The sequence below is a fragment of the Penicillium psychrofluorescens genome (assembly GCF_964197705.1).
Source record: "Penicillium psychrofluorescens genome assembly, chromosome: 2".
Classification (NCBI taxonomy): domain Eukaryota; kingdom Fungi; phylum Ascomycota; class Eurotiomycetes; order Eurotiales; family Aspergillaceae; genus Penicillium; species Penicillium psychrofluorescens.
Genome location: NC_133440.1, coordinates 867,588 through 894,313, shown reverse-complemented (window position 1 = coordinate 894,313; position 26,726 = coordinate 867,588). Strand labels below are relative to the sequence as shown.

Sequence of the window (26,726 nt, the reverse complement as noted above, 5' to 3'; positions counted from 1 at the left end):
TTTCGTTTTCATCGGTCGCTCCTCACTCTTTTTTTTCTTGCAGGGCGCGTCTCCGGTGTCTCATACTCTCCACGCGACCCCGCTCAAGCTTGCGCACGCGCGGCAAGGGGACAGACTCTGCCAACACCACGGCCTGGCGCATTCCTCGCCACCGCGCGTCTGGATAGCTTGAGCCGACACCAAGTAATACTGTGGACCAGGCTCCCGCGCTTGTGCAGCGCCTTCTCTTGTGTATTACTTTAGCCCCTTTGAGCAACCGTAGAGAGTCTTTGTTGCGATCGCTGCTGGGCAGCGCCGGTGCATAGTTTGAACCCAAGGAAGAGTCGTCCTTTTCTACAACGCGCCGTAGAAATCCACCAGTGACCTTCACCATGGCTGGTAAGCTCTTGTACACCGACCCCACAGGCCATTCGTCTTCAGCCCACCCAGAGGTGGCCGCTGGCCATTGTGCTGGACTGGGGTTATTTGCTGGAAGGCACACGCTAACTGCAAGATCAGATGAACCACGACGCTCCGGCCGGGCCACCAAGGGCCAACACAAGAACCTCGATATCGTGGCCGCCGATGCCCCGAAGAAAGGCAAAGGGAAAGGCCCAAAAGACAAGAAAACGTCCGCCGAACCTACACCCGAATCCGCCGACGGAGAAGACGAAGAGATCATTCGATGCATCTGTGGTCAATACGAAGAAGAGGAGGAAACAGAGCGGGATATGATCTGCTGTGATTCATGTTCTGCATGGCAACACAACGACTGCATGGGCCTGGTCTTTCCCAAGGGCCAGGAGCCAGAGGAATACTATTGTGAGCAATGCCGGCCGGAGAATCACAAGGCCCTTCTCGCCAAAATTGCGCGAGGCGAAAAACCATGGGAACAGCTTGAGGAAAAGCGGCGCCAGGAAGCCGAAGAGAAGAAGAAAAAGGGCAAGAAGGGCAAGAAAGGCGCCCGGAAGAGTCGGGCAAGCGAGAGTACGCCAGCCCGAACGGCTGCCTCTGCAACACCTGTTCCGGCTGCCTCTCCTGCTGCAGCAGGGTCAGCTTCAGCCGAGCCGGAGAAGAACGGCCATGCTGGCGACTCCCGTCGTTCCAGCACGCAGAAGCGCAAGCTTGAAGACAACACAGACACGGAAACGGTGAGTGGTCTCTGGACGAGTGGCGAAATCCAGCTTGCTGATGTATCTTTTCAACAGGGACCCCAGAACAAGCAGCAACGAATGTCTTCTTCCGCAGCTCCGGAGTCTCCCATTGTCGGTTCCCTCGAGGAGCTTACAATTCCTGCTCGGAGAAGCGCTGCTACTGCCCTAGTCAAGCTATTTGTAGAACAGATTGCTGGGGCTCAGAAGAAGGGGACATTTACCCTGCCCAAGGGGCAGTCACCAGAGGAGGCGGCACGGCAACTCGGTCTTCTGATCGAGAATGCCTTGTATGACAATATCTGCGGGAAGACAGGGGAGCCCAACGAACCATATAAACTGCAATTACGGACGATCCTGTTCAACGTAAAGAAGAACCCTTCTCTACGGGATCGTTTGCTCGTAGGTGGTCTCTCCCCGGACGCTCTGTCTAAGATGAAGCCGGAGGATATGGCCAGCGAGGAATTGCAGCAAAAGGACGCCGAGATAAAGCGCGAATCTGAGCGCCAACACATCATTGTTCAAGAGCAGGGGCCCCGAATCAGACGCACACACAAGGGCGAAGAGTTGGTGGAAGATGAGACGCACAGTGCCGCCACCGACTCCGTCTTCTCTGCTGCTCCGCGTCGAAGCATGGCCGAGACTGAGGGCAGCCCCTCAGTGCAGAGCCCAGTCAGTCCGAAGCTACAACAGTCGGCCAAGTCTCGCGCGCCCGGGCAGCATGCCCGTGGCCAGTCGCCAGATAGCGCGCACCACGATCACGTCTTTCCTGAGGTCGCCACCAACATCCGCGAGCCTGAATTCCGTGGCAAGGTCCAAGCGGATGCAGAGATCGATCAGCTTCTGCGCGATGAGGAGCCGGAGTCTCCGCCTTATTCACCCAAGGACTTCCAGGAGGAAGGCATTGTTTGGCGCGGCAAGATGGCGATGACCCCTGTTGCGGAATTTATGTCTTCCGCGAAACATGTCGGTGGTGCAGACCTGAGCGGACGAGTCTCATGGGGCCAACTTGCTCCACCGACCTTGCTGATTGACGGACGCATCGATGTCCAGCTGGCAAGCAACTACCTCTGTGGATTGCGCTTCAGCACCTCAACAGATGTGTCGGTACTTGCCGTCGGCACCCCCGAGCTACCTGGAGAGCAAGCCGGGTTTAACAAACTGTTCGATTACTTCCAGGGCCGTAACCGGTACGGCGTGATCGGCAAGCACCCGGTGACAATGGTGAAGGACACGTACATTGTCCCCATCGAAGCCGGCGCTACGAAGAAGCCCGAGTTCATTGAACTCCTGGAGAACAACTCGCTCGAAGGCCCTGCCGCCGAACGCATGCTTCTCGTCGTCTTTGTCGTCAAGACCGGCGAATCAAACCCTCCATCCGTGCAGCCTTCCTCCCACCACCCCAGCCAGGAGCCTCCGGCCACCGCCAGTCCCGTCACTGCAACAGGAACCACGCCCCAGCAATCCTACATGACCCCCGGCCATGGACCCGCTGCTCAGGTCGCGCCGACCCCCCCCTCTGCTTTTGGTGGCTCCCCCGCCCAACCCGCGGCCCAGTTCCCGGCGTACCAGCAGCAGTCTGGCGTCACCGGCATGGCCGCCGCAATGCAGGTGCTCGGCGCGCAAGTGAATGCCCCAGCTATTCAGAAACTTCTCCAAACCGCCCCGAACGTGGATATGGCGCAGTTGAATGTTGTCCGTGATATCCTCGCCCGGCAGCCCGCCGCTGCAGCCAACTACGAGGCCCTGATGCAAGCTCTGTTCGAGACCCAGGCGAACGGCCACGTTCCTCAGAACTGATAGGAAGAAGAAAGAAAATCCATGACCTGTACTGTACAGCATTTTGTTTTGTGTCTGAGATTAATTTTCACGATTTGATTCACTCATTTTTACCACGCGGGTTGTTTGTGAGCCGCGTCAACTGCGGTCTGGTGTTATGGATGTTGTGCTTTTTTTTGTACCTGGGAGGGATTTTGTATGGATTCGGACACACATGAGCGGTCGAATATCTTGCTGTCATATCTGCTTGTTCGGCCTGTTGTTCTTTCTCTCTAAAAGGGAACTGTTAGGTTTTTTACATTATTAGTTATTGTCCTTGATCTTTTCATGCCTTGTTTTTCGTGTCTGATGGCCTCGTTTTGAGGAATCTGGGCCATGCAGAGGTATTATTCCACACTGCAGTAGTTATTTGCAATTAAAATCCCGCCTTTGTTAGGTTGAATACTTTTTTTCAACACCTTCGTATCATAACATAGAAGAGAGAAAGAGAAATATAGTTCCTTCGGTACTGTAGTACTGATTATCTCTGTTATCGATAGTCCAACTATCGCGGGTGCAAACCAGACAAACGCTGAGTCAGCCACAAAAATATTGAAGCGGGGGCAAAAAGTTCCGATAGCAGTCGCTTGAGTCTTCAACTCTTTCATTTTGCTCATTTCTGCCGTTTGGGTCCTGCGCAAGATGTCGATGGATCTGGATGCCCCCGTCCCCATGTCGGGACTGCAGGAGCAGCCCGTCAGTGCGACGTGAGTTCTTATCATCCAAATCCTTTTTTTTTCATGCTAACTGGTGGGATGTAGAATTCTTTGCTGCAACTGCGGTGCTGCGATCGATGGAACCACCTCGGCCGGAGCCTTGTGTCAGGATTGTGTGAGACTCACCATCGACGTGTCCCAAGGGTATATATCTCTATTCTCTGTGCTGAAAAAATCGAAATCTGGTGGTTGACAACTTTTTAGGATTCAACGAGACGGAGTCCTGCATGCGTGTAGGGACTGCGAGCGGTGGCTGCAGCCCCCAACTAGCTGGGTCGTTGCCGCGCTCGAATCGAAGGAACTGCTCGCTGTTTGTCTGCGTCGGCTTCGTGGCTTGTCGAAAGTCCGAATCATTGACGCTAGTTTCATCTGGACCGAACCTCACTCCCGTCGGATCAAGGTCAAGATCACTATCCAGCAAGAGGCTTTCCAGGGCACAATCATTCAACAGACATTCGAGGTGGAATTTGTGGTTGCATCACAGCAGTGTCCTGGTATGTTATCGGATCCGCCGAAGAGTATGCTTTAAGATGATAAGATTGGCTAACCCCTTCTCCTCCTGTTTAGATTGCCAGAAGTCCTTTACCCATAATACGTGGAGAGCTTCCGTTCAGGTTCGACAGAAAGTGCCTCACAAGCGTACTTTCCTATACCTAGAGCAGCTCATCCTCAAGAATGGTGCACACAAGGATACGGTTAATATCAAAGAAGCAAAGGACGGTCTAGACTTTTACTTTGCGTCAAGATCCCACGCGGAGAAGATGCACGAGTTTCTTGCATCGTGAGTGCACTGTTCCTCCTCTCTCTCTCTAAAACCGGTCGGATCTAATTTTGCTATCTTTACAGCGTGGTTCCCTGCAAAATGAAGAAGTCGCAGGAGCTTATTTCTATGGATACGCACACTTCAGTCAAAAGCTATAAGTTTACATTTTCAGGTCAGGAAACCGCTATTTGGATTTCTGCTTTAGAACTTTTCCTAACCCCCTCGCAGTCGAGCTGATCCCGATCTGCAAAGACGACCTAGTTGCCCTACCGATTAAGCTGGCCCGCCAGCTAGGCAATATCTCACCCTTGACCCTCTGCCACCGTATAGGAAGCTCCGTCAGCCTTATCGATCCAACTTCCCTCCAAACTGCTGAAATTCCTGCCAATATCTACTGGCGCTCGCCCTTCAAGAATTTAGCGGATATCACCGAGTTGAAGGAGTTTATTGTTCTAGACATCGAGCCCGTCGGCCAGTCAAACGGTCGATACTTCCTAGCCGAAGCGACTGTGGCTCGTGCCTCGGATCTCGGATCAAACCAAAATCAGTACTTCGTACGGACTCATCTTGGCGGCATCCTTCATGTTGGTGATTCCGCGCTAGGATATTTCATCAGCGGCACTGTCTTCAACAACGATAACTTCGAAGCGATCGAAGCAAGTGGCCAGTACAGCTCGACCATCCCAGACGTTGTCCTCGTCAAGAAGCACTATGCCCGCAAGAAGAAGCCCAAGAACCGCGCCTGGCGCCTCAGGCGCATGGCCCGCGAGTACGAGGAAGAGGCTGCGGCCGGTGCTGTCCAGACATCTCGCCGCCAGGAGCAGGAGCAGAATCGCCTCGAAGCCGACTATGAGATGTTCTTGCGTGATATCGAAGAGGATCACGAGATGAGGCAGGCCCTGGATCTATATAAGACCCGGAACAAGCCGCAAGCGATGGGCGAGGCCGACGAGATGGATGAGGACGAGGGTAGTGATGACGAGGTGCCCAAGATCAACATGGATGAGTTGCTTGATAACTTCGACGAGCTGAACATGGAGGATGGCGAATGAACTTTCTGCGAGTGATATCCTTGACGATCATGGCTGGCGTGTTTTTGACTCTTTTGTTCTCAATGTGTTCTCAATACAACAAAAGTCCTGAAATAGACTTCAAAACGGCGTCAAAAGGTAGCCACTTTTGGTACACAATCCACCAGCAACTAGTATTTCAGTGTAGAACATAAATTCGAGTGATTCCTACTTGATGGGTAAAAGACGCCTGCGCTATGCTAAAGATCCGGACCGGAGACAAGATAAAAGAAATCACCATCTGCCTCCGCGCCTCCTAAAACCACCGCCGCCGCCGCCACCACCCCCATATCGCGGACCCCGGCCGCCAGACCGACCACCATTGGTGTACGGGTTATCGTCTTCCTCGACATGCTGCCGCACAGGCGGAGCCCGACCCTTCAGCTCGGCACTCAGCTTCTTGAAAGTCTTGCGCATATCCGAATAGCCCATATGCATCTTCCCGAAGAAGTGATCCGCCAGCCGTCGGTCATTATCAAGTCGGGAGAGGTAGGCGCCGCACACGTCGCAGACCTGCAGTTTCTGGTGTCCTGAAGGACCGGAGGTATCCTGGAGATTCTTGAGGTCGCGTTCAATCTGCTCCTTCTGGAATTTCGCCGTTTGGATCTTGTGCAGTTCATTCATGGCCATTGCGACAGAGCCCGTCTCGCCCAGAACCGAGACTTCGAGAAGACCCGTGTTGATGGTGTTGGTGAGATCGGCGATTTGTTTGAGCTATTGGCAAAAAAAAGTTAGTTAGTAGAGACATCTCGCTTCGAGCAATTGGGGGACACGTACAAGATCGTTCGTCTGCCGGATCTCATCGGGTGTCTTCTCTAGCCGGCGTTGCGCCGTCTCGATCCTCCGGTCACAGTCGTCGATGTACTTTTGCATATCGCGCATATAGTCGAAGTCGAATCCCCATTTTGCTTTTTCTGCTGGCGAGGCCGTCTCATACTCCGTTTTCAGGCCCTCGCTGTGCACCTTGGGGCAAGGTCCGAGATCCTGCTTGGTGTTGGTAAAGAGGTCGTGCGGGCAAGTGCCCACGAGGTACGAGCGGCAGACTTTAGGGTCTGTGATGGTCAGCTGCGAATTGCGACCTTGAGCGCCAGTGCCAATGAGCTGCTCAGCTGTTGGAGAAAAAATGTTGTTAGTTCTGTTCGGCGAGCACATTGGGATAGAGAGGCGCTTCGGATCTGGAGCGCGGCGCAGCGGACATACCTCCCATGAGCTGCTCCAGCAGCTTTCTCTGTTCCGCCGCCATGGTTAAGATGGATTGCGTCCGTAAAGAGAATGAGCGCAAAGAAGGGCGTGGTGGGAGAAGTTGAAGTCTTTCGCCGGAGCTTTTGCCGCGGAAGGCGGTGAGCGCGACTGTTGACAGGCCAGAGATTCGGGGATGTTTCTTGTGCCGATTCGTGTGGTCGTCTCGTTGTTAATTGCTCTGCTGCTTTCGACTGTCTGGGCTTACGGTGTTCACAGCCTCCGAGCCCTTGGCTGCTCCAGTTCCAACTGCAACTGGTCCCGACTTTCCCCTGTCAATTGGGTCTGCGTCGCATGAATCGAGCCACCTAGACCGACCTCCGGCAAGCATGAAGTGATGACGTTCTTCTCACGCTTCTCCCTGACGCTCCTCGCGCTATGGAGCGCGCTCGCTGCAGCGTCCTCTGACTACCATGAACGCCTCTTCCTCCACCCGCTTCCCCAATCGTCGCTGTTAGCGTCGTTCAACTTCCGCAGCAACACCTCTCAGCAGTCCTTCGACAATCAACATTTCAGATACTTCCCCCGAGCATTAGGCCAGATTTTGCAACATGCTCACACAAAAGAGCTTCATCTCCGCTTCACGACGGGGCGATGGGATGCAGAAAGCTGGGGTCCTCGGCCGTGGAACGGCAGCAAAGAAGGCGGCACTGGAGTGGAACTGTGGGCATGGATTGATGCGTCGGGTGATGAAGAGTATGCCAGCTTTCTTCGTAGATACCGGTTACAGGACTGACCTTTTTCAGGGCGTTTGCCAAATGGATTACTTTGACGCAATCCCTGTCTGGTCTCTTTTGTGCCTCGCTCAATTTCATTGACTCGACCCGTACTACTCGGCCAGTTGTGTCTTTCGAGCCGGCCGGTGATCATCCGCCTACTGATGGCCTGCATCTCCTACATGGAACCTTGCCAGGCGAGGTGGTTTGTACTGAGAATCTGACGCCCTTTTTGAAACTCCTTCCCTGCAAAGGAAAAGCTGGAGTATCCACCCTCTTTGACGGGCACAAGCTGTTTGATGCCGCGTGGCAAAGTATGTCGGTGGATGTTCGACCGCTCTGCCCTCCAGAGGGAGAGTGCGTGGTACAAATCGAGCAGACGGTCGACATGGTCTTGGACATTGAACGATCCAAGCGACCCCGTGGTACGTATTATTTAATCCTATCCCGAAGCACTTTTACTAATCGTTTTTAGACAACCCAATCCCTCGCCCTGTTCCTAATGACCAGTTGGTCTGTGATACTTCCAAGCCGTACAACTCAGATGATACCTGCTACCCCCTCGAAACGACGACAGAAAAGGGATGGAGTCTTAGTGAGGTCTTTGGGCGGAAGCTGAACGGTGTCTGTCCCCTCACAGACTCGAAAGATCCCAACGAATCAACTGTTTGCCTTCGAGTCCCGCACGACCGGGGTGTGTTTACCTCAGAAGGGACCTTGGAAACCAAACAGGCAGATGGCTTTACCCGCTGCTTCACGCTGAAAGCATCAGAACCGTTTGACCTGGTTATACCCGAGCAGCCTGTCACCAGTGAGGTCCCGCTTGAGGAACCCATTCTGAATGCCGAACGGACAATTGTCGGGCACGGCGCGGAGCGAGGAGGCATGCGCATCATATTCGGCAATCCGTCTGACACCAGCGACGTGGACTTCATTTTCTTTGAAACCCTCCCCTGGTTTCTGCGGCCTTATATCCACACCCTCCGGGCCACGATTACCGGCCGTGATGGGGTGCGGCGAGAGATTCCCGTGTCCGAAATTGTCAAGGAGACTTTTTATCGTCCGGCCATTGACCGCGAGCGCGGAACGCAGCTTGAGCTGGTGATGTCCGTTCCCGCCGCCTCGATCGTCACCCTCACCTACGACTTCGAGAAAGCCATTCTTCGATATACCGAGTACCCTCCTGATGCCAACCGCGGATTCAACGTTGCGCCTGCGGTCATTCGGATTCTGGATTCGCCGCATACTCGCGATACAGCGCAAAATGCTCCGGTCTTCATTCGCTCCACCAGTCTTCTCCTGCCGCTACCAACCCCGGATTTCAGCATGCCGTACAACGTGATTATTCTGACTAGCACTGTTATTGCGCTTGGCTTCGGCACCATTTTCAACATCTTGGTTCGCCGTGTCGTCTCTGCCGACGAAGCCGCTGCTTTGGGTGCCCAGACCCTTAAGGCACGGATTCTAGGGAGGCTGGTGGCCATACGTGATAAACTTGGTGGCAAAGGTACCAAGGTAGAGTAAGGATTGGCATCGTACAGTATGTAGCTAATGTCCGTTATCCTAATATATCTCTTTTGCCTCGTTCAACTGGTGTCGGCGCAGCTTCGTAAATCATTCAAACTTCATAAACAAACAGACAAGACTAATTCAAAGGTCATCGAGATCAGCATCCCATCTCATCTACCCTGACCGTGTACCCTGCGTGCAATCCTCATTAGCGACATCATCCAGGCAAATCTATCATCAGAAACAAACTTACGCCTCCAAATATATGCTTCGCCTTCTCCCAACCAGGATACGTATCCGGGCATCCCGGTTTACGCTGCATGAAACTATGATCCTCGCCGGCACAAGTAGGTTGCCCGGATTCCGTTGTCGGCGGAAGGTCGTCAGCCGCCAGGTCCGCCCTGTTCATGAACTTGTTTTCAGCGCGGGACTTCTGCTCCTGGAGACCGAGGAAGTTTCCGAAACTGGAACGAGGATTGTCCGCCTAAAGCCAGCGGCAAGAAATGGGCAGGTGTTAGTGAGCCGATCTATACATGATCCTTTTTATGTGGGGTAGGGGATGGTGGATACATACGGCTACGTGCCCCAGTCCCTCGTGCGGAGCGCCGTCTGAGCCGCCCTTGTCTGAGCCGCCCTTGAGGAATCCCTTGTCTCCTATGCCGGCCCCGCCACCGACATTGTTCGCTGGTGTAGGCTTAGCACTGGTACCGCCTGAGAGGGCGGACGTGGGGTGGTTGGAGCTGCTGTTGGAGCCGTCTTGGCCGGGTTCGTCGCCCATGGTTGTTTATTTTAGCAGAGGGCGTATTTGATGCTATGACTCGAGTGTGATGGTTAGAAAGGATAAGATACTTGAGAATATTGTACTTGAGGCGGGTGTACTTACGGCGTGGGTAAAATCGCTGAAAGTGGAATTCCGGATGGAACAAGTGCTGGTTTATACAAAGTAGACAGGACCCCAAAGTCGCCGGGGATTTAAACTGGTTCTCCTCCTTGACCTCATTGTTGCCCTCCAGCAGGGAACATGCGCCACCGCAGGATGAAGTCATCATGAAGACGGGCCTTCGGCGCTATTGGCTTGAAGGAGGAGCTGAGTCAGGACAGACACACTTGCAAGGTTCACCCCGTCAGATCAAGGTCTACTAGAGAGTGTGATTGAATATAATACCTGTATGTCTATTCTATTTACATTTGATCGTCAATCCTTTAGGAGTTGCGGTCGACCCATCTTAGGGCTTGGAAATGAACCGCCGAAATCATGTACATGAAAGTAGCTCACGATGGACGAGGGCGATCCCTGTCATACCAAGTGATCTTCAGAGCCGGCCATGACTGCAAAAGCGTAGCTCCGATCATCATGCATCCTGCAAATATTTGTGCGCGCAAGAAGTAGGCCTGATCAAGATTCACCAGTGCTCCTGCGATAGGCGTGCCCGCCAGAGCACCGAAAGACGAAATTCCCCACATCATTCCTAGGCGAGTCCCCAAGGAATTGGGATCTGGCGTGAGCACGGGATGTGCAATGATAGAACTTGGAGCGGTGACGTGGACACCGCTCAAAATACCCCAGTAGCACGCCCAGACAATAAACCCGGGGATGTTGGTGGCCGCAATCCAGGTGAACATCGCGATGGCCGAGGCAGCTGCGGCGAAAATCAACATGTACATTGGTTTTACCCAGGTGATTAGGAAGTACGGCCCGACACGGCCGACGACGGATGATCCATTGACGATGGCGACCATGTAGAACGACAGGTTGGTGGTCGTGTGCAGTTCTGTCCGCGCATACGAGGCGACATAGAAGATGGGCACGTAGTATGCAAGCATGACACAGGTGAGAGAGACCGAGAGCAGCATGAATGGAGGCTCGCGGAACGCCGTAAAGTCAATCAGACTTCTGGCGCGCGTTCTCTCGCCGGGTTTCCGGCAGAGAATCACACAGGTGACGATGGCCAGGAACAAGCTGATGAAACCAATACAACGGACGGCCCACGGAAACCCTATGCTGGGCTGCAGCTTGCGGAACATGATGGGGAAGATAACGGCGCCGACACTCGACCCGATTGAGGCGCAGCCGATGGCGAAGGGGCGTTTGGTGGTGAAATGCGAGGAAACCACGACAAGCGAGGGAATGTACGAGATGCCGCCGCCGATTCCCACACAGAAGCCTTGGGCCAGAAGCACTTGGTAATACTGTGTTGCCAGGCTGGTCATCATCATTCCGAAAACGATCAAAAAGCTGCCAGAGAGGATCAACGGGCGCAAATTCCCTGAATCCACTAACGGGCCGGTCACCAGTCCGACCATGGGGATCATGGTGGCCTGGATACTGCCCACCCAGGAAATAGTAGACGGCGACATATTGGACAACAGCTCAGTTTGATAGTATTCCTGAAAGGCGCCATATGTCGTCAACAGACCCCTGCGGGTGGTGTGTTAACTTGGATCCCAGTCGGCATTTGGGGCGGGGGGAAGTATACACACCAAGAGTTGACAAAGACACAGAAACACGCGAGTACACTCAACCACGCCTCGAGCCCGCCGTTGAGCCTCTTAGGAGCTGCTTCTCCATTTTCAGGGGATTTAGTGGTGGTCAATTGCAGCTGCTGGGGAGCGCAGTCATCCTCACGCGGGACAAGATCCTTTTCTGTCGCCGGCATGCCCATATGCTCGCATGTGCGACGACCACGGCACGGATATCGGGGCGGACCGCAATTTATGTTGTCTGATAATCATCATAATCCCACTTACCCCGATTCTCCGAGGTGGAGACACTGCTTCTCCATGGGGTTTCCATTAGTAACGGACATGGGTCGCATCCGGTTAACCACCGGCACTGTTAACCGAGCTCTGCCGGAAACGATGCTTGAAGGTGACTACTATTATGCATCTTGGATAATGTGACGCTGTGGGAAAACGACGAAGCTGTGATCAGATAACTATGCCATTTTTGGCTTTCCTTTAACCCCCACGTGCCATAGGTGGATACTGTGACGCCCGGTCTTTTCCAGTGATCGTCATTCCGAGATGCCCTTGACTTGCCGGACTAGAGATAAAGAAGTCGATAAACATTAGCCTGACAGGCAGGAAACATCCAATCGATGCTCATCAGAACCTGGATTCACAACCTAGTGAGATCGGAGAGCGTGCAAGACAATTTATGTATAGCCCAATTCAAAACAAATGGCATGGAACCAGTAAGCTCAATCTCGTAGCTGAAATGAACACGGAGAATTTGATCAAGGAACATCTAGATCCGGTTAATGCTGCCTCGGTGGATCTGATCAGTACTTATGCTCCTCTGTCATTAATCTGCTTATGCCAGAAGCGATAATTCCGTGATAGGCTTCGGATATCCTGAGCCAATATTGAACAATTCATAATACAAGGGATAATTGCTATCACAGGTGATTTAGATAGTTTAGCATGCAGATAGTTCGTGCCATTTTGGAATCAACTGATGCTCTCGGTAGTAGTCGAACACTCAGAGCATGATGGCTTGTGGTCCTCATTGCATCCCTCACGTACTCTGAATCAAGCTCAGTCATCACTTGTGCTTCGGAGATGGTATGTAAGAATTTGAAACTTTTGTCACTGACGCCCAAATACTAAGGTTGTCTTTCAGAAGTTGAGTTGTGCCTACTGGGCATCTAGTGGACTTGATTGGTCACGTGAACTATCCCCACAGGCGTTGAAGTGTGATCGGCACTCTCCATTATGAATCTCCCTCATTATTGCTCTCTCGATTGATTCATCTATACTGATGATATTCTATTGTTGATACCCCTCCCTCAAACTCTCCTCTGGCGCTTGTACAGATAGCCCTGCCTGCCCGCCGAACGTCCCCAATCCACGTTTCCTCGCCCAGAAGAGCGCGTGGTGTCGCGCCGCGTATCCAATTCGTCTAGGATCATAAGCGTCTCGCCGAAAAAGAAGCAATGGCGGATATAACCGACATGGATGAATTTGCGCAGACCCGAGGCGCCGACGATCTATTCGACGATGAGATCATACCGGTCTCAGCGGAGCAGCAAGCGCAGACGGAGGTAGTTGTCCAGGAGGCAGAGCCTGTGCCACCAGAGGAGCCCGTGGTCGAAAGAGCCCCGGTCGAGAAGCCGCCTGCACGAGAAGACGCTTCGCAACGAAGTCGTGGCACAGAACGAGGGCGAGGCCGTGGTCGGGGGCGAGGAGGTCGGGGACGCGGAGGGCGCGGTGGACGTGTCGAGAATGCTACACAGCACAAGGCCTCTACAACTGCGGGTGAGCCCAAAAGTGAGCGGGCTTCTGTGGCTGTATCTGAGGGTGAAGGCGCGCGAGAGGAGACGGCCACGCCCGAAAAACCTCAGAAGGGATTGAAGGAGCAGCCTAGCCAGAGCGAAGAAGCTACTGCCGATGCTACGGCTAATGGAGCTGAAGCGCAGCGTGTACCGGCTGTTCGGGGAGATCGCAGTGCCACTGGGGGAGTAAGGAAGGTATGGAGAAGTCTCCCCCTCGTTTCCATGGTCACAACTAATTCAATGGCCAGCCAAAACTCACCGAGGAAGAATTGTCAAAGCGCATTGCAGCTGCCAAGGAAAACGCAGTCAAAAAGGCAGCCGCTCATGCTCGCGCTGAAGCAGATGAGGCATCGTTCCTGGAACGGGAGCAGGTCGCAGCCGAGAAGCGACGTCAGGAACAAGCAAATCGTCGAGTCATGGACAACGAGCGTGAACAAAATCGCCAGCGCAAGTTGAAGGCCGTTGGTGGCCGGGAGTGGGATTCGCAGAAACAAGAGGAAGACTATAACCCGCGCGGTGGCGGGAGCCAGTTCAGACGGGGCATGCACGGCGGTGTGTCTGGATATGCGCGACGGGACTTCGACACTCGTTCACCAGACGATTTGATAGGCGACTCGCCAGGTCGTCGCGGGCGTGGACGTGGTGGTGGTCGAGGTGGTCGTGGCCGAGGACGCTCGCCTTCCACGGGGCCTCCCAAGAAGGGTCCATTGCCCGCTGTGCCTGGTGCGAACAACGAAGCTGAATTCCCTGCTCTTCCCGCGGAACCCAAAAAGCTAGACACTACTTCGACAACAGCACCTGAGTTGGCTAAACTTGACAAGCTTGACAAGCTTGACTCCTTGTCACCTGTGCGCGGCAGTTGGGCCGATCAAGTCGAAGAGTAACAAGAAACGGTGATTATTTTCCTTTTGGTTGGTTCAATAATGTTTTGTGTCTTTTTTTCTTCTTTCCCTGCATCATTGAGACACGAAAAGCGTCCTCGCCCCAGTTTGATATCCTCTGCCTTAGATCAGGCGCAAAAATACTCAGATAATACGTCGGTGCCACTAATGGGTACTGGCATATATACAATAATCATATTATCCTGAATCTGTCTGCCAGAAGCTCGGCCGTAGTGAGATTACGGGAGTAACGGGGGTCGGGGAAACGATAGTTCTACTGTCGACGCCAATGATACTCAATTTGTGGTTCCTCACGAACCCCCATATATTTAATATACCAATATAGACCTTAAGCTCACCAGCACAAGTGGTGGTTCATAGTCGCTTAAGGCTGACATTCCGACACGATTCCTACCACCCGTGCCCATTGTGTCTCGCTCGGGTTACGCCACTTATGCAACGAGGATCGTTGGACCACCATATCGCCCGACTTGATCATGCGGGTCTCGTTCGACAAGGTGAGCTCGACTTCACCTATGAGCACGATAATAAAGTCGAGGCTCACGGTGCGGTGCATCGGGCTTTCTCCGCCGGGAGGAATGTCGTTATACCACACGTTAGTACCGCCGCCTGGCGGGACTGGCGAGACGAGTGGGGCCTTCGACTGTAACGCGGTTTTGTAGCGCTCGAGATCGTTCTTGCCGCTGAGCGAGACGGGTGGTGGCTCGGTCTGGTAAACGAGCCTCTGGACTCCGCCACCAAGCTCACTACCTGCTTCCACGGATGCAGGCAAGTCCGTCGAAAAGAAGGAGTTGCCATCTACATCGCTATCGGTGATATACCGATTTGGATTTGGGAGCCGATTGTTGGCCATAATAAGCTATTCGATCGATTTTGTAAAGCGAGAGAGTCAGACGGGTTCGTGGTAGTACGAAGTGCAAGAACAAGGCCAATCTGCAGAATATATACGCCGTAAGCTACCCGACCTCAAGTCAGACTCTCACCAGCGTGAGCGGTGAGGGCCGATTTGGGGGCGGTTATGTATCTGATCTCGGATATTGCTGTAAATAGTAATGCTACACTATTCCACTCGATTACGGTTGGCAACCGGCTTACCAAATACCAGAAAGTGGGAGATGCAACTTGATTTTTGCGCATCCCTTTAACCATGTCACTCAATATTGCAGAATAGCTTTCTGAAAAGGACGAAGTCAAGTGTCAAGACCAGCCCCCACGCCCGTGCTGAACTATATCACCAACATAGGCTAGAAACAACAGGCCTGTCTGACAGCCAAGAGAATGATATATATTTTGACCAACGAAGTCGGTACTGAAATGAAGAATCGAAACTTCCACGGACATGCCTTCTTTCAAGACCTAAATAATGCACTGCCATGCGTTCTCATCCGTCCAGTTCCCAGGTCCCTTGTAAACATTCCGACGCGGATACCTGCAGTGCTTGCGCTTATACTCCACCGCAGACCCAGGACCATCGACGAACTTAGCTCCACGCACCGTTTCAGGCGGAATGCCTTCCTCAACCCATTTGACCATGGCCATGAGCACATTATCTTCAGGATCAGTGCCATCATAGGTCCCGACTCCCTGGCCAATACCGTAGGCGCCATCACCGGGTCCACAGTGGCCCATGCCGCTGATGGTGAAAAAGCGATAGAACTCGTCCAGGTCCGGGGGAGGCAGCTTCATGGTGTCGGAGACGTGGGCATAGTACAGCTTGGAGTCTTCGGAGCTGATCAGCTGGTCTTGCATGCCGTGGTAATGGAGCACTTTGCCGCCGGTGCTGCGGAAGGAAGACAGGTCGCCGTCCCAGGTTTGGATGTTGTACGGGTTTTGGGCTAGTGCGACTGCGGCGTCTTGGATGGTCCAGGTGGTGCCGCTCCAGGAGGGGTCGTTGTATACCACATACCGATACCAGTCATCGCTGTAGGAGAAGGGCTGGCCGTTGTACATGATCGGGGCGGCCAAGACCTCGGAGCCGGGCTGCATCTGGGGGTATAGAAGGGTGCCATTTACACCATACAGTGGAGACAGTATTTGCTGAGCGGTCTGCACCTGGGCACTGGAGAGGCAGGTGGTCTTGTTGGAGGTGTGGGTTGGACAAGTCAGTGTTTGTAGGATTGGGCGGCAGAGAGTTGGATCTTCTATAATGCCATCCTTGGCGCCGTCGATTGTGTCGCATTGTCGGAGGACCTCTTCATGAACGACCTTCCACTTTGCAGGGGAGAGATACGTGTCAGAAGATGGCGGCCCGGTAATGGGGTAGAAGTGCGCGCTCCACGAGAGTAAGTTGATGAAGTTGATTGCCGGTGATCCAGCCACCACGCCGTCGAAGTCATTTGGATATTTCTGGACTGACTTCCATCCCTGGCGGCCTCCAGTTGAACAGCCGAGATAGTAGCTCTTCTTGAACCCTTCGTCGTAGAACTTCTTGGTAAGTTCCTTGCCTACCACGACGCCAGTGTGGATGGAGCGATATGCGAAATCCTTAATCACCTCTGGGTGATGGTAAAAAGGCTCCCCCGACGTTCCGTTGTGACCATTGTTAGCACCGACGGTAGCAAAGCCCAACTGCGCCGTGTAGGCAAGGTCGTAGTACTGGATGCCTGGAGCAAATTTAGCAACAACTACCATGCGACTAAATTGTACATACATCCAGAAAGACCACCATTTCCGGTACTCAGGAAGCGGCCCGTGTATTCACGCGGGAACCAGGCCTCGAGCGTGATTTCACTGCTCTCGGACGTAGACACGGCCATAGCAACGCGACACAGATCAACGGAAACTGATTGGTAGCTTGCATCGCAGCTGGGCGGATTGTCGACCAGCGACAAATTCTTGCCTCCAGGGACAAATTCCGCAAAGTTGACCTTCACATTGGGTATATCGATTTCATTCGCGAATTGCGTACATTTGGATTCGAAAGCCTCCTGGTTGGCGAGAGCGATAGAGCCCAGAGCCAGAAGGGGCAACTCGTAAAGACGAGTCATCTTCAGCACTTATGTCCAAGTAAAGCGTCTGAGTCAATTTGCATGCAAGTCAACTTTGCAACTTCAGGCAACGCTATATAGCTCTATTCCGGAGTTCGGCAAGCGTGCCTCTAGTAACTCCCGATGGGCATTGCAAATGATGCAGACACAAAGCAACCCGGAAACTCCGAGGATGACCCGGTGCCTGTGTGGGGCAAAATACGGGGGACAACCAACGAAACGCGGGACCCAAGGTGATCTGGAAGACAAATTGACCAGCCAGAGGTCTGGACTTTGAGACAATAGTGGAGACAATGCCGATCATGAACCGATATTGTAGGCAGGTCGAGTGCTCAGACGCATTTAGCCTGGGGAATAAGATCTCCACAATGCAGGGTTGCTGGCTGTTAAACACGGCACTTGGCTGGAATAGAGCGGGATCATCATAAAACATACCTCGGCGAAAGTTCACCAGCATAGTGTGCCAAGATATAACCATACTAGAAGCGGGTTCTATTCAGCATGATCTTCAACGTCCACAAGGGATGTTTTGGGATGTTTTGGAAATTGGAGGAAGTAGAAGCGACGATAAAAATAAATTGGAGATCGTATAAGAATAATAGCGTAGAGCTAAAGCAGCAAAATATCAAAGTGCAAAGCTGTCCTGCCCTCTTCCGGAGGGGTTAGAAATATATGACGAAATAGCGATTGGGTATAAAGCAAATTGCAAGCGAGGATGCACGTAGAACGCGAGATGAGGTATGTGTCGTTATTTAGCGGCCCGTCCACGGGAGATTGGCCACGGAAAGTGCAAGAATATCTTGATAACTAAGCCCACCGAGGAACAGGAATTAGCGACAGTTCATATCTGGAATAGAAATTCGAAGAAATTATTGTTCATACCTGAGATGAGAAGCAGCATAAGAAAGATGCAAAGAACACCTGAGATCCAGTCGCCGATTCCCCATAAAAAGCCGAAGAAACCGGAGGTTTGGCGAAATGTGAGGCTTGCCTCTTGAATTTTGGATTGTAAATCGGCGGCAGTAATGGCAGTTTGGTCGATTAGAGCCTTGGATAAATTGGCGTTGAACAGGATGGTATCTTGAGCCTGCGACTGGGCAAGTATGGCTTCAGATTGCAAGAGTTGAGCTTTTTGCAACTCTCTGGCTGTCGTCTCGGATTGCTGCATGGATGTTTCCATATTTTGGAGCCGCTTTAGAATATTAAAAGGGGACTAGGCCAAGATAAAACTGGAGCTCATACCTCAAGCATCTTGTTCTCCTGTGAAAGAATTAAGTGCATCCGGGTGATCAGCCATTCCTGTTCTTGTGATTAGTTCGGGCAGCCTTTTTTCAAGAAACTTCAGAGATGGATATTCACCAGAGCGGCGTCAACATTTTCAATGCGTCGGTAGAGGTTGCCCACGTCTGTTTCCGTAAGGGATTCCAGGGAGAGGCTCAACGAACTTGCAAGATCCTTGTGGATCAAGGCATTTTGTTCGTGAGCCATGCGTACATCGTTGGCCCTGACCAGGGCCTCATCATTCACCGTTTGAAGAGTCTTTTGCAGCAAATAAGCTTGATCCGACGTGCTTCGAATGCTCTATAAGAATGTTAGAAGTTGCAACTTTGACAAACAGCCAAAAAGATTATTTCCACCTTCTCAAGAGTAGCAGATTCGCTTTGCAAATGGTCCAAAGCCGTTGATACGGTACCGGCCGCAGTGTTGATACCTGATTTGATTAACTGCAGCAAATCTGCAAAGCTCCCTTTGAAGCTCAATTGCGCTTCTTCAAGTTCCGAAACAAATTGCGTCTGTAAGGCATCGACAGATTCCATAAAAACTTGGTTACGGACAGCCTGCGCAGTCGCATTCAACAGAGCTTCCTGCAATCCAGTATTGAGCATGGCGCTGCTCTTCACTATTGAGCGGTGCAAATCCAGCAGTTCTTCCTTTTCTCGTTCCATTCGCGTAGCTTGGCAGATAACCATGGCGTTCTGTCGACTGTTGCTGTAGGAAGTCCACCACTGAGGCCGCGACTCCAATGCCTGGAGACATGGTTCCAGCAGCTCGATTGGAATTGAGTCTCTGCCCGTGTCTGGGGGTGCGGATTTGGTTGTGAATCCGAACCCACCTTTTCCAGAGGTCGGAGGCGAGACCGTCACTGGAATACACGCAGAGGGAATCGTGGTACCCGTGCCTTGGAGCTCGCAGATTGCAAGTCGTGCCGCGTAGACGGATCGTATCAGATCTAGCACCTCGTGTGTGTCAGCGTCACTGCCCTTGTCATTGCCCACGGTTTGGCAGGATGTGAGTAATCGCATTGCTGCAATACGGTTACAGGAAGGAGAAGATGCCATTGAGTCCAGGATTTGCGCTGCTTCGGTAAAAATCGCGTCCTGCTCGTGCACGCCGGAGCCGAAGTATGAAAGCATGCCAGGACGCAGATCATCAGGAGGAGTCTGGTTCTCTTTCTGAGTGTCAGTAAATGGAGATGAGTTTCATATTATCCAGCTTACCACTTGAGACTCTCCTCACAGCGCCAAAGCTAAACAGTGAAGACGCGATCACGGGGCACGACAAGTGAAGGAGCATGAGAAGGATGCGAGTCAACCGAGAAAGGATCATGGTGCTGGAAGACGCGGTGGGAGACGTCAGTTGCGCAGGAAAGAAGTATAATATAGGCCAATCCTGGTTTTCGACTGTTCAATTGAATGGAGAGAACAACGAAGAGAATATCCGACGAGAGATGGGTTGAGGTAAGATGTCAAAAGAGACTTGGGGGTCGAGGATGGTTGAGGTCAGTCGAGCTCCAGTTCAGACACACCTTTGACTCACTCCTCGCTTTTATCTGTTCTCTCTTGAAAACTCGCTGCAGGTGAAAGGCTATTCAGATTGAATTTTGGCGTCGAAGAGTTAACGGACAGGACGTGAAACAGGAGCAAGTGAGATCCGGGTTGCGCTCAACTCATAGTATCACCCATCTCAATATTGTTCCATAAAACATCGAGTAAGCAATCAGACGAGCCCAAAAGCAGATCCGACAAGCAAAAATAAAATCAGATCGACCTGTCTCTATACAATAGTCATCACGTGACGCGCTAGCCCAATCAGGCAACCTGCGGACAAAATCGAGAGTATCGGACTCTCACCGTCCTCACTTGCAAAACACGCGCAGCCATGGCGACTCTCCTCCCCCAACGCAGTGCCCGGCTCCTTCGCGAGCCCAGTCGCCACGGCTCCTTGCCTCTCTTCCTCACGCCAGCATTCTCGTCGCTCCGGACACAATGCTTCTCCACGACCTCCCCGGCGCAGTCCCGAGTCGGCGGCGCGGCCATCTCAATCCCGCCCGAAGTGTCCATGTCCCTCGTTGATCTCCCCAAGTCCCTGTTCCGCTCGAGAGGAAAAGACATTCCCAAGGTCGCTGTGGAGATTCAGGGTCCTCGGGGTGAGTGTCCCTGTTCGCGGAGGGAGACATTGAATGAATGCCCTGCTAACGTTTGGTCTCCAGGGAACATGACCCTGAGCGTCCCTTCCTTCCTTAACGTCAACCACGACGAAGCCGGTCGCAAAGCCACCCTCTCCGTGTTAGATTCTTCGGTTGCTCACCAGCGTGCTATGTGGGGTATGTGTTTTTCTTCTTTCTTTGTTTTCCTTGCACCCAATTCAATTCGTACATCATTTCTAACCCCATTCCCCCCATTCCAGGAACAACCCGCGCACTCCTCCAAAACCACATCCTCGGCGTATCAGAGGGCCACATCTGCATCCTGAGTCTGGTGGGTGTCGGATACAGGGCGACCATCGAGACCACGGCCACGACGGTCAAGCCGGAGTACGAAGGACAAAAGTTTGTGTCCCTCAAGGTTGGATACTCGCACCCGATTGAGCTGGGTATTCCGCAAGGTGTCGAGGCTAGCACGCCCCAGCCGACGCGGATTCTGCTGGAGAGCGTGGACAAGAGGACTGTAACGCAATTTGCGGCTAAGATTCGCGAGTGGAGGCGACCGGAGCCGTACAAGGGCAAGGGTATCTTTGTGAATGGGGAGACGATCAAGTTGAAGGCGAAGAAGATCAAATAGATCTGTGGCGCATTTGTGGGGCTTGGGAAATGGCTTGTTTTCTATGTATTTCTATACTCTATCATCGACATATATTTCTTTCTTACACACTTCTCCCTGGCAATTCGGATTCTCCTCGAGGCCACTCAGTTTCTAGCCATCTACAATTTTATACTACGCAAACAGCAGTCGCAGAGGATTGGCCAAAATCTTTGATTGATCGAAGCACCAACCGCTGGTAGACATCTAGCTATGTACGTCTCTCACGCCTCAAGCGCGACTCTTTACAACTTCAACACCGTCTTGACCGCATCAATCACCTGGTCCTGCAGATCTCTCGGCGCAGCAACCACACCCTTGTTGGCAGCCAAGGTCCGGCCCTTGCTGAAATCCAACCGGGTGCCATAGATATCCGTCACCTGGCCACCAGCCTCACGGACAATGATATCACCGGCGGCGTGATCCCAGATCTTCTCCTGGTAGTCCTTCTTGACCGGCAGGCGGAGGTAGATATCACCGGCGCCCCGAGCAATGGAGCAGTACTTGGCCTGCGAGTCCAGTCGCACGCTCGGAGCGGTGATTCCCAGACGCTCGGCGACAGCGGCGTTGTCGCCCTGGGCCGAGTGACCGGCCTCGACGCCCTCGCAGAAGACAGCCTTGGCGATGTCGGGAACGGCACGCATGGAGATCGCCTTGCTGGGGGCGAGGGCGCCGTTCGCTAGAGGGCGCGAAGTCGAGCCCTGGCCCTGCACGGCGGAGAAGAGCACTCCGTTGACGGCACTGCCGGTCTGCTGGGCGCCCGTGCTGGCATCAATGGTGGCGGAATCATCCACTGGCAGGTTGGGGGTGCCAATGGCACCGACCTTGACGTCGCCGTCGACAATCAGGCCGAGACAGACGGCGTACTGGCCACCACGCAGGAAACCCTTGGTGCCGTCGATAGGGTCCAAAGCCCAGATGCGGCCGGTGGCACCACCGGCGCTGTTGCCCTCGTCGATGATTTTCAGCATCTCCTCCTCGCTGGGCAGGGGGCCGCCCAGAACCTTGTCACTCTCGGCGTCGTCCAGCTTGATGTCTTTGACCAGACCCCAGATCTCGGCGCTGAGGGCCTTGTCCTCGCGCAGAGAGCTCGCCTCCTCTTCAGCGACGATCTCATCATTGGGGAAATTCTTGCGGATGGCCTGGATGATGAGGGCCTGGGCGCCGAAGTCGCCGATGGTGACGGGCGACTTGTCATCCTTGGAGACGGTGCCTTTGGCCTTCTCGAAGAAGACCTTTTGGGTGAGGATGGAGGCGCGCTGGACGGCCAGCTCGGCAATGTAGCGTTCTTTCTCGTAAGACATGATTGTGGTGGTGGTGGAGAAGGAATGGGCGAGGTGGTGGGAAAGAAGACCCAGGCGAGCGCGGGATTTAAAAGCGACACTGAGGGCCAGGATGAGTGTGGAGCAGATAGCCAGGCGGGACAGAACACGGATCCAGTGGGGGTATGTGGCAGCCAGAGTCATCCACGGGGGGCCTGTTGGCAGTCAATGGTTTCAATTGGCTTGGCTGGGGGATTCTGGCTCTCCTTTTCCTTTTTCAACCGGGTTGTTGCAACGTCGGGGCAGATGAGCAGCGTTCAGCCGGGACTTCAATGTTGCGCCTCAGGCAGACACACCCCGCCCTAAACTGGATTGGGCTGTGCAGGCACCTGATAAGACTCTCTCTCTCTTTTTTTCTCTCTTTTTTTTCTCTCTTTCTGTGTCTATCTCTATCGTTGCTTTCTTAGTACTTCTTCTCTTGCGAACTACATTGTTTGGAAATACCCACTGGTCCACCGGATATTACCCCTTTATTAACCCGCTCATATTGCCGAGTGAAGAACGGATCTGCCCGCACTAGCGCCAAGCTTCCTGCGCTCTGCGGCCTCCGACGTCACCCTCTTCTCCTAGCTGTACCTTGAGCGTTTCGTCCAAGTGAGGGAGCAGACTCTTCTGTCGCACTGACCAGCTGAGATAAAACCTCACCCTCTCTCGTGTGTACAATTCCTGCAGTGCTTTGTGTCGCCCAGCGTGTGCGGGGTTCTCTTCTGCAACCCCGGACTATCCAACTGCCGGCGAACACATTGATGGGAGAGAGACGCGCCGACATTCAAGCACCTACACCTAAAAGGCTATCTGCGCAGACGACTCTATCGCCATGTTTCAATCACATGTACACTGAGAGCTACCTCCATCTCCCTCTCGAGCTTGTACTAACCACCCTTGCTCTAGAAACCCTACTCGGCAGTGACCGTGCAGGTCGAGGTGCTCACGAGCGAGCAGTATGAGGAAGACGACCCAGCCGGTATCGTTGATCTGATCGAAGTCATTCGCATCCAAGCCAGCGGCCCTACCGAAGCCAGTCGAGCCCTGCGCAAGAAGCTGTGAGTGTCGCTGTCCAAGCAAACAACCCCCCACCCCACCCCTTCGGTCCTGACACACGCACAGGAAATACGGCAACCTGCACCGCCAACTCCGCGCGCTCACAATCCTCGACTTTCTGATCCAGAATGCGGGAGACCGGTTCCTTCGCGAGTTTGCCGATGAGCCCTTGCTCGAACGCCTGCGTATTGCAGCCACCGATTCTGTCTCCGATACGCTCGTCAAGCAGAAATGCCAGCAGCTCTTTGGACAATGGGCTGTGTCCTACAAGGATAAAAGGGGCATGGAGAAGATCGGGGCGCTGTACCAGCAGCTTCCGAAGCGGAAACAGCCAGCCAATCAAGCCAAGGCGAAAGTGCTTCGCGAAGGAGCAAACACGAACAATGATCAGTCTATGGGACACAGGGTGTCGGTGTCCACCGGAAGTGGCCCGGCCAAGGAATTAGCCACTCCGAAGCAAAAGTCCAGCAGCAAGCCCAAGAAGGACAAGAAAGAGAGGAAACTCACCCAGACCGGGACGTTCAATCTGGACAAAGAGAGACCCGAGATCGTGCAGACTCTGGCGTCGGTCGCCGTCGCGAGCACAAATCTGTTGAATTCGCTCAAACTGGTGAATCGGGAGACGACGCGGGTTAGCGAGGATGCAGAATGTGTCAGCCGGTTCGACAAGTGCAAGCATCTCCGGCGGCAGATCTTGCGGTACATCCAACATATCGAGAGCGAAGAGTTCCTCGGCGGGTTGATCCATGCCAACGACGAATTGGTGAATGCTCTGATGGCATACGAGGTGCTGGACAAGAGCGTGGATTACGATAGCGATAGTGATGACGAGTCGATGAACGCCTATTTGAAGCACCAGTGGGGGCACGAGGATGAATCAGTAAACCAAAGCTTGTCTGGACTGAGCGTCAATCCTCCCAAGCCACCGCGACCCGATCAGCCGGCGGCGAGCTCGTCTCAGCATCCATCACAAGAACTGGAGAGCGAGAGTGAATCGGAGGTGGAGGAGGACGACGAGAATAACCCGTTCGGAGATCGGAATGCAATCAAAACTCCGGCGATAGAGAAGTCGGGTTATAGCTGGTACTGTACACATCTTGATTGGTTGAACTATCACACTGACAACTACACAGGAAAGAGGTTTGACGAAGGACTCGGGTTGTGAGCGGACAATGAGGAATTACCATGGCTTTTTTTCACTTTATGGGCGAGGTGTACATATTAATCCAGAAATGCATCTGAGGAAAATTCACTCGATGCTCCCCCCACAGGTTCGACAGCATGCCCAATGTGCCGGTCATTGCCTGGAATATGAATCTCGGGAATTGATCTGAACAAACGACCATTCAATTCATGTTTAGGAAGAAGCGCGCTGAAGGCCGGCTTGATAGTGTCGCATAGTTAGCTCTTCAATCGGGTCAGCCCCATCTTTAGTTGCGGTTTTGCGTGATTGATCACCGTCTTATCGTACAACTAGTTCCTCTATATAGTTCCCATGATCCAGTGAGCAGGGATATCGCTACTACTTGCGCGAGCACCATCATCAAGCACGCCATATCCTCAACTGCCGAAGATTATAAATCGGCTTAGCAACACCATCACGATGGAACTACACCCAGCCAGGCATATATCCATACACACACAAGTATATAATCACTACCCTTCTTATCTAGAAGGCGAGGCGAGAGAACAGCCTAAACAATCCCGTTCCCAGCATCACATCGACCCGGTAGACACAACTCCAATAACAAGATGGCCGACACTACTACTCAACCGAAGCGCCAACTGCACCTCACAGCCTTCATGAGGCCCGTGTCGTTGCACACAGGAGCCTGGCGCTTTCCCGGCTCCTACCCCGACGCTAACTTCAACCTCAAACACATCACATCCTTTGCCCAGAAGCTGGAAGCCGCCAAGTTCGACGCCTTCTTCATGGCCGACCACCTCGCCGTGCTGAACATGCCCGTCGAAGCGCTGAAGCGCAGCCACACCGTGACCTCCTTCGAGCCGTTCACGCTCCTCTCCGCGCTCTCGTCCGTGACCGAGAAGATCGGGCTCGCCGCCACCGCAAGCACGACATACGACATGCCGTACCACGTCGCGCGCCGATTCGCCAGCCTCGACCATCTGAGCAACGGCCGCGCCGCGTGGAATATAGTGACGACGGGAAACCCCGAGTCGAGCCACAACTTCGGAGTCGACGAGCATATGGCCCACGGCGATCGATACAAGCGAGCGCGCGAGTTCTACGACGTCGTCACGGGGCTATGGGACAGTTTCGCCGACGATGCGTTTACGCGCAACGTCGAGACGGGCCAATTCTTCGATCCGGCGAAGATGCACGTCCTCAACCATGTCGGCGAGGAGTTGAAGGTGCGCGGCCCGCTGAATATTGCGCGGCCGCCGCAGGGCTGGCCGGTGATTGTGCAGGCGGGGCAGAGCGAGCCCGGGCGGCAGCTTGCGGCGGAGACGGCCGAGGTGGTGTTCTGTAGTCCGAAGGATATCGAGGCGGCGAAGGCGCTGTATGCGGATCTCAAGAGCCGGGTTGAGCGGGCTGGTCGCAGCCGGGAGCACGTGAAGATCTTGCCTGCGGCGATGATCATCGTCGGGGCGAGCAGGGAGGATGCGCAGGAGAAGCGGCTGCAGCTGGATAGCCTGGTGCACTACGACAGCGGCATTGCGTCGCTGTCCATCATGCTCGGGGTGGATGCGGCGGGCTTTGATCCGGATGGGCCATTGCCGGCGGACCTGCCGGAGACGAATGCCAGCAAGACGGGCCGGGAGAGTGTGGAGCGGCTGGCTCAGCAGGAGGGCTTGACGGTTCGCCAACTTGCGCAGCGGCTTGGCGGATACTCGGGGCTGGCGTTCCTCGGCTCGCCTGGCGATATCGCGGAGGAGATGGAGACGTGGTTGCGCGAGGAGGCCTCGGATGGCTTTACGTGCACGTTTCCCTTCTTGCCGCAGGGGCTGGAAGGGGTGACCGATAGACTGGTCCCGGAGCTGCAGCGACGAGGTCTGTTTCGCAAGGAGTATGCGGGCTCGACGCTGCGGGAGCACTTTGGTCTGCCGAGGCCGGAGAATCGGTTCTTTAGCAAGGCCGCGTAGCTGCATAGGATTGAGCTAACAGGTAAGAAAGTAACCGGGGATGTATTGGAATATC

The 26,726-nt window shown here is 53.6% G+C and overlaps 14 protein-coding genes across 14 annotated transcripts; 7 read left to right on the top strand and 7 right to left on the bottom strand.

Moving 5' to 3' along the window:
• Positions 1-371: 371 nt before the first annotated feature.
• Positions 372-2,930, top strand: PFLUO_LOCUS2546 (Transcription factor bye1; the record flags this gene model as incomplete). The annotated part of the gene is made up of 3 exons (XM_073779698.1): positions 372-447; positions 499-1,130; positions 1,188-2,930. 3 exons carry the CDS (start codon positions 372-374, stop codon positions 2,928-2,930), a joined length of 2,451 nt encoding a protein of 816 aa, XP_073636627.1.
• Positions 2,931-3,590: 660 nt separating this feature from the next.
• PFLUO_LOCUS2545 (ribosome-binding protein) lies at positions 3,591-5,479 on the top strand (the record flags this gene model as incomplete). The annotated part of the gene is made up of 6 exons (XM_073779697.1): positions 3,591-3,655; positions 3,710-3,808; positions 3,869-4,158; positions 4,232-4,445; positions 4,511-4,599; positions 4,656-5,479. 6 exons carry the CDS (start codon positions 3,591-3,593, stop codon positions 5,477-5,479), a joined length of 1,581 nt encoding a protein of 526 aa, XP_073636626.1.
• A 252-nt stretch (positions 5,480-5,731) lies between these two features.
• On the bottom strand, positions 5,732-6,740 carry PFLUO_LOCUS2544 (splicing factor; the record flags this gene model as incomplete). Its single annotated transcript, XM_073779696.1, has 3 exons — positions 5,732-6,211; positions 6,275-6,606; positions 6,698-6,740. 3 exons carry the CDS (start codon positions 6,738-6,740, stop codon positions 5,732-5,734), a joined length of 855 nt encoding a protein of 284 aa, XP_073636625.1.
• A 333-nt stretch (positions 6,741-7,073) lies between these two features.
• PFLUO_LOCUS2543 (Subunit of the glycosylphosphatidylinositol transamidase complex-like protein) lies at positions 7,074-8,976 on the top strand (the record flags this gene model as incomplete). Its single annotated transcript, XM_073779695.1, has 3 exons — positions 7,074-7,432; positions 7,483-7,877; positions 7,928-8,976. 3 exons carry the CDS (start codon positions 7,074-7,076, stop codon positions 8,974-8,976), a joined length of 1,803 nt encoding a protein of 600 aa, XP_073636624.1.
• Positions 8,977-9,135: 159 nt separating this feature from the next.
• Positions 9,136-9,739, bottom strand: PFLUO_LOCUS2542 (uncharacterized protein; the record flags this gene model as incomplete). The annotated part of the gene is made up of 3 exons (XM_073779694.1): positions 9,136-9,153; positions 9,215-9,445; positions 9,536-9,739. The coding sequence occupies 3 exons, from the start codon at positions 9,737-9,739 to the stop codon at positions 9,136-9,138; spliced, it is 453 nt and encodes a 150-aa protein (XP_073636623.1).
• A 494-nt stretch (positions 9,740-10,233) lies between these two features.
• PFLUO_LOCUS2541 (uncharacterized protein) lies at positions 10,234-11,319 on the bottom strand (the record flags this gene model as incomplete). The annotated part of the gene is made up of 1 exon (XM_073779693.1): positions 10,234-11,319. One exon carries the CDS (start codon positions 11,317-11,319, stop codon positions 10,234-10,236), a length of 1,086 nt encoding a protein of 361 aa, XP_073636622.1.
• A 1,577-nt stretch (positions 11,320-12,896) lies between these two features.
• PFLUO_LOCUS2540 (uncharacterized protein) lies at positions 12,897-14,119 on the top strand (the record flags this gene model as incomplete). The annotated part of the gene is made up of 2 exons (XM_073779692.1): positions 12,897-13,430; positions 13,484-14,119. 2 exons carry the CDS (start codon positions 12,897-12,899, stop codon positions 14,117-14,119), a joined length of 1,170 nt encoding a protein of 389 aa, XP_073636621.1.
• A 382-nt stretch (positions 14,120-14,501) lies between these two features.
• On the bottom strand, positions 14,502-14,990 carry PFLUO_LOCUS2539 (uncharacterized protein; the record flags this gene model as incomplete). The annotated part of the gene is made up of 1 exon (XM_073779691.1): positions 14,502-14,990. The coding sequence occupies one exon, from the start codon at positions 14,988-14,990 to the stop codon at positions 14,502-14,504; it is 489 nt and encodes a 162-aa protein (XP_073636620.1).
• Positions 14,991-15,493: 503 nt separating this feature from the next.
• On the bottom strand, positions 15,494-17,124 carry PFLUO_LOCUS2538 (Probable feruloyl esterase B-2; the record flags this gene model as incomplete). The annotated part of the gene is made up of 2 exons (XM_073779690.1): positions 15,494-16,740; positions 16,788-17,124. The coding sequence occupies 2 exons, from the start codon at positions 17,122-17,124 to the stop codon at positions 15,494-15,496; spliced, it is 1,584 nt and encodes a 527-aa protein (XP_073636619.1).
• Positions 17,125-17,965: 841 nt separating this feature from the next.
• On the bottom strand, positions 17,966-19,731 carry PFLUO_LOCUS2537 (uncharacterized protein; the record flags this gene model as incomplete). The annotated part of the gene is made up of 5 exons (XM_073779688.1): positions 17,966-18,316; positions 18,367-18,423; positions 18,484-18,705; positions 18,762-19,573; positions 19,623-19,731. The coding sequence occupies 5 exons, from the start codon at positions 19,729-19,731 to the stop codon at positions 17,966-17,968; spliced, it is 1,551 nt and encodes a 516-aa protein (XP_073636618.1).
• Positions 19,732-20,283: 552 nt separating this feature from the next.
• PFLUO_LOCUS2536 (54S ribosomal protein L6 mitochondrial) lies at positions 20,284-21,185 on the top strand (the record flags this gene model as incomplete). The annotated part of the gene is made up of 3 exons (XM_073779687.1): positions 20,284-20,551; positions 20,615-20,728; positions 20,812-21,185. The coding sequence occupies 3 exons, from the start codon at positions 20,284-20,286 to the stop codon at positions 21,183-21,185; spliced, it is 756 nt and encodes a 251-aa protein (XP_073636617.1).
• A 263-nt stretch (positions 21,186-21,448) lies between these two features.
• PFLUO_LOCUS2535 lies at positions 21,449-22,507 on the bottom strand (the record flags this gene model as incomplete). Its single annotated transcript, XM_073779686.1, has 1 exon — positions 21,449-22,507. One exon carries the CDS (start codon positions 22,505-22,507, stop codon positions 21,449-21,451), a length of 1,059 nt encoding a protein of 352 aa, XP_073636616.1.
• A 24-nt stretch (positions 22,508-22,531) lies between these two features.
• PFLUO_LOCUS2534 (uncharacterized protein) lies at positions 22,532-24,712 on the top strand (the record flags this gene model as incomplete). Its single annotated transcript, XM_073779685.1, has 4 exons — positions 22,532-22,648; positions 23,417-23,568; positions 23,633-24,649; positions 24,700-24,712. The coding sequence occupies 4 exons, from the start codon at positions 22,532-22,534 to the stop codon at positions 24,710-24,712; spliced, it is 1,299 nt and encodes a 432-aa protein (XP_073636615.1).
• Positions 24,713-25,318: 606 nt separating this feature from the next.
• On the top strand, positions 25,319-26,671 carry PFLUO_LOCUS2533 (uncharacterized protein; the record flags this gene model as incomplete). The annotated part of the gene is made up of 1 exon (XM_073779684.1): positions 25,319-26,671. The coding sequence occupies one exon, from the start codon at positions 25,319-25,321 to the stop codon at positions 26,669-26,671; it is 1,353 nt and encodes a 450-aa protein (XP_073636614.1).
• Positions 26,672-26,726: the final 55 nt, after the last annotated feature.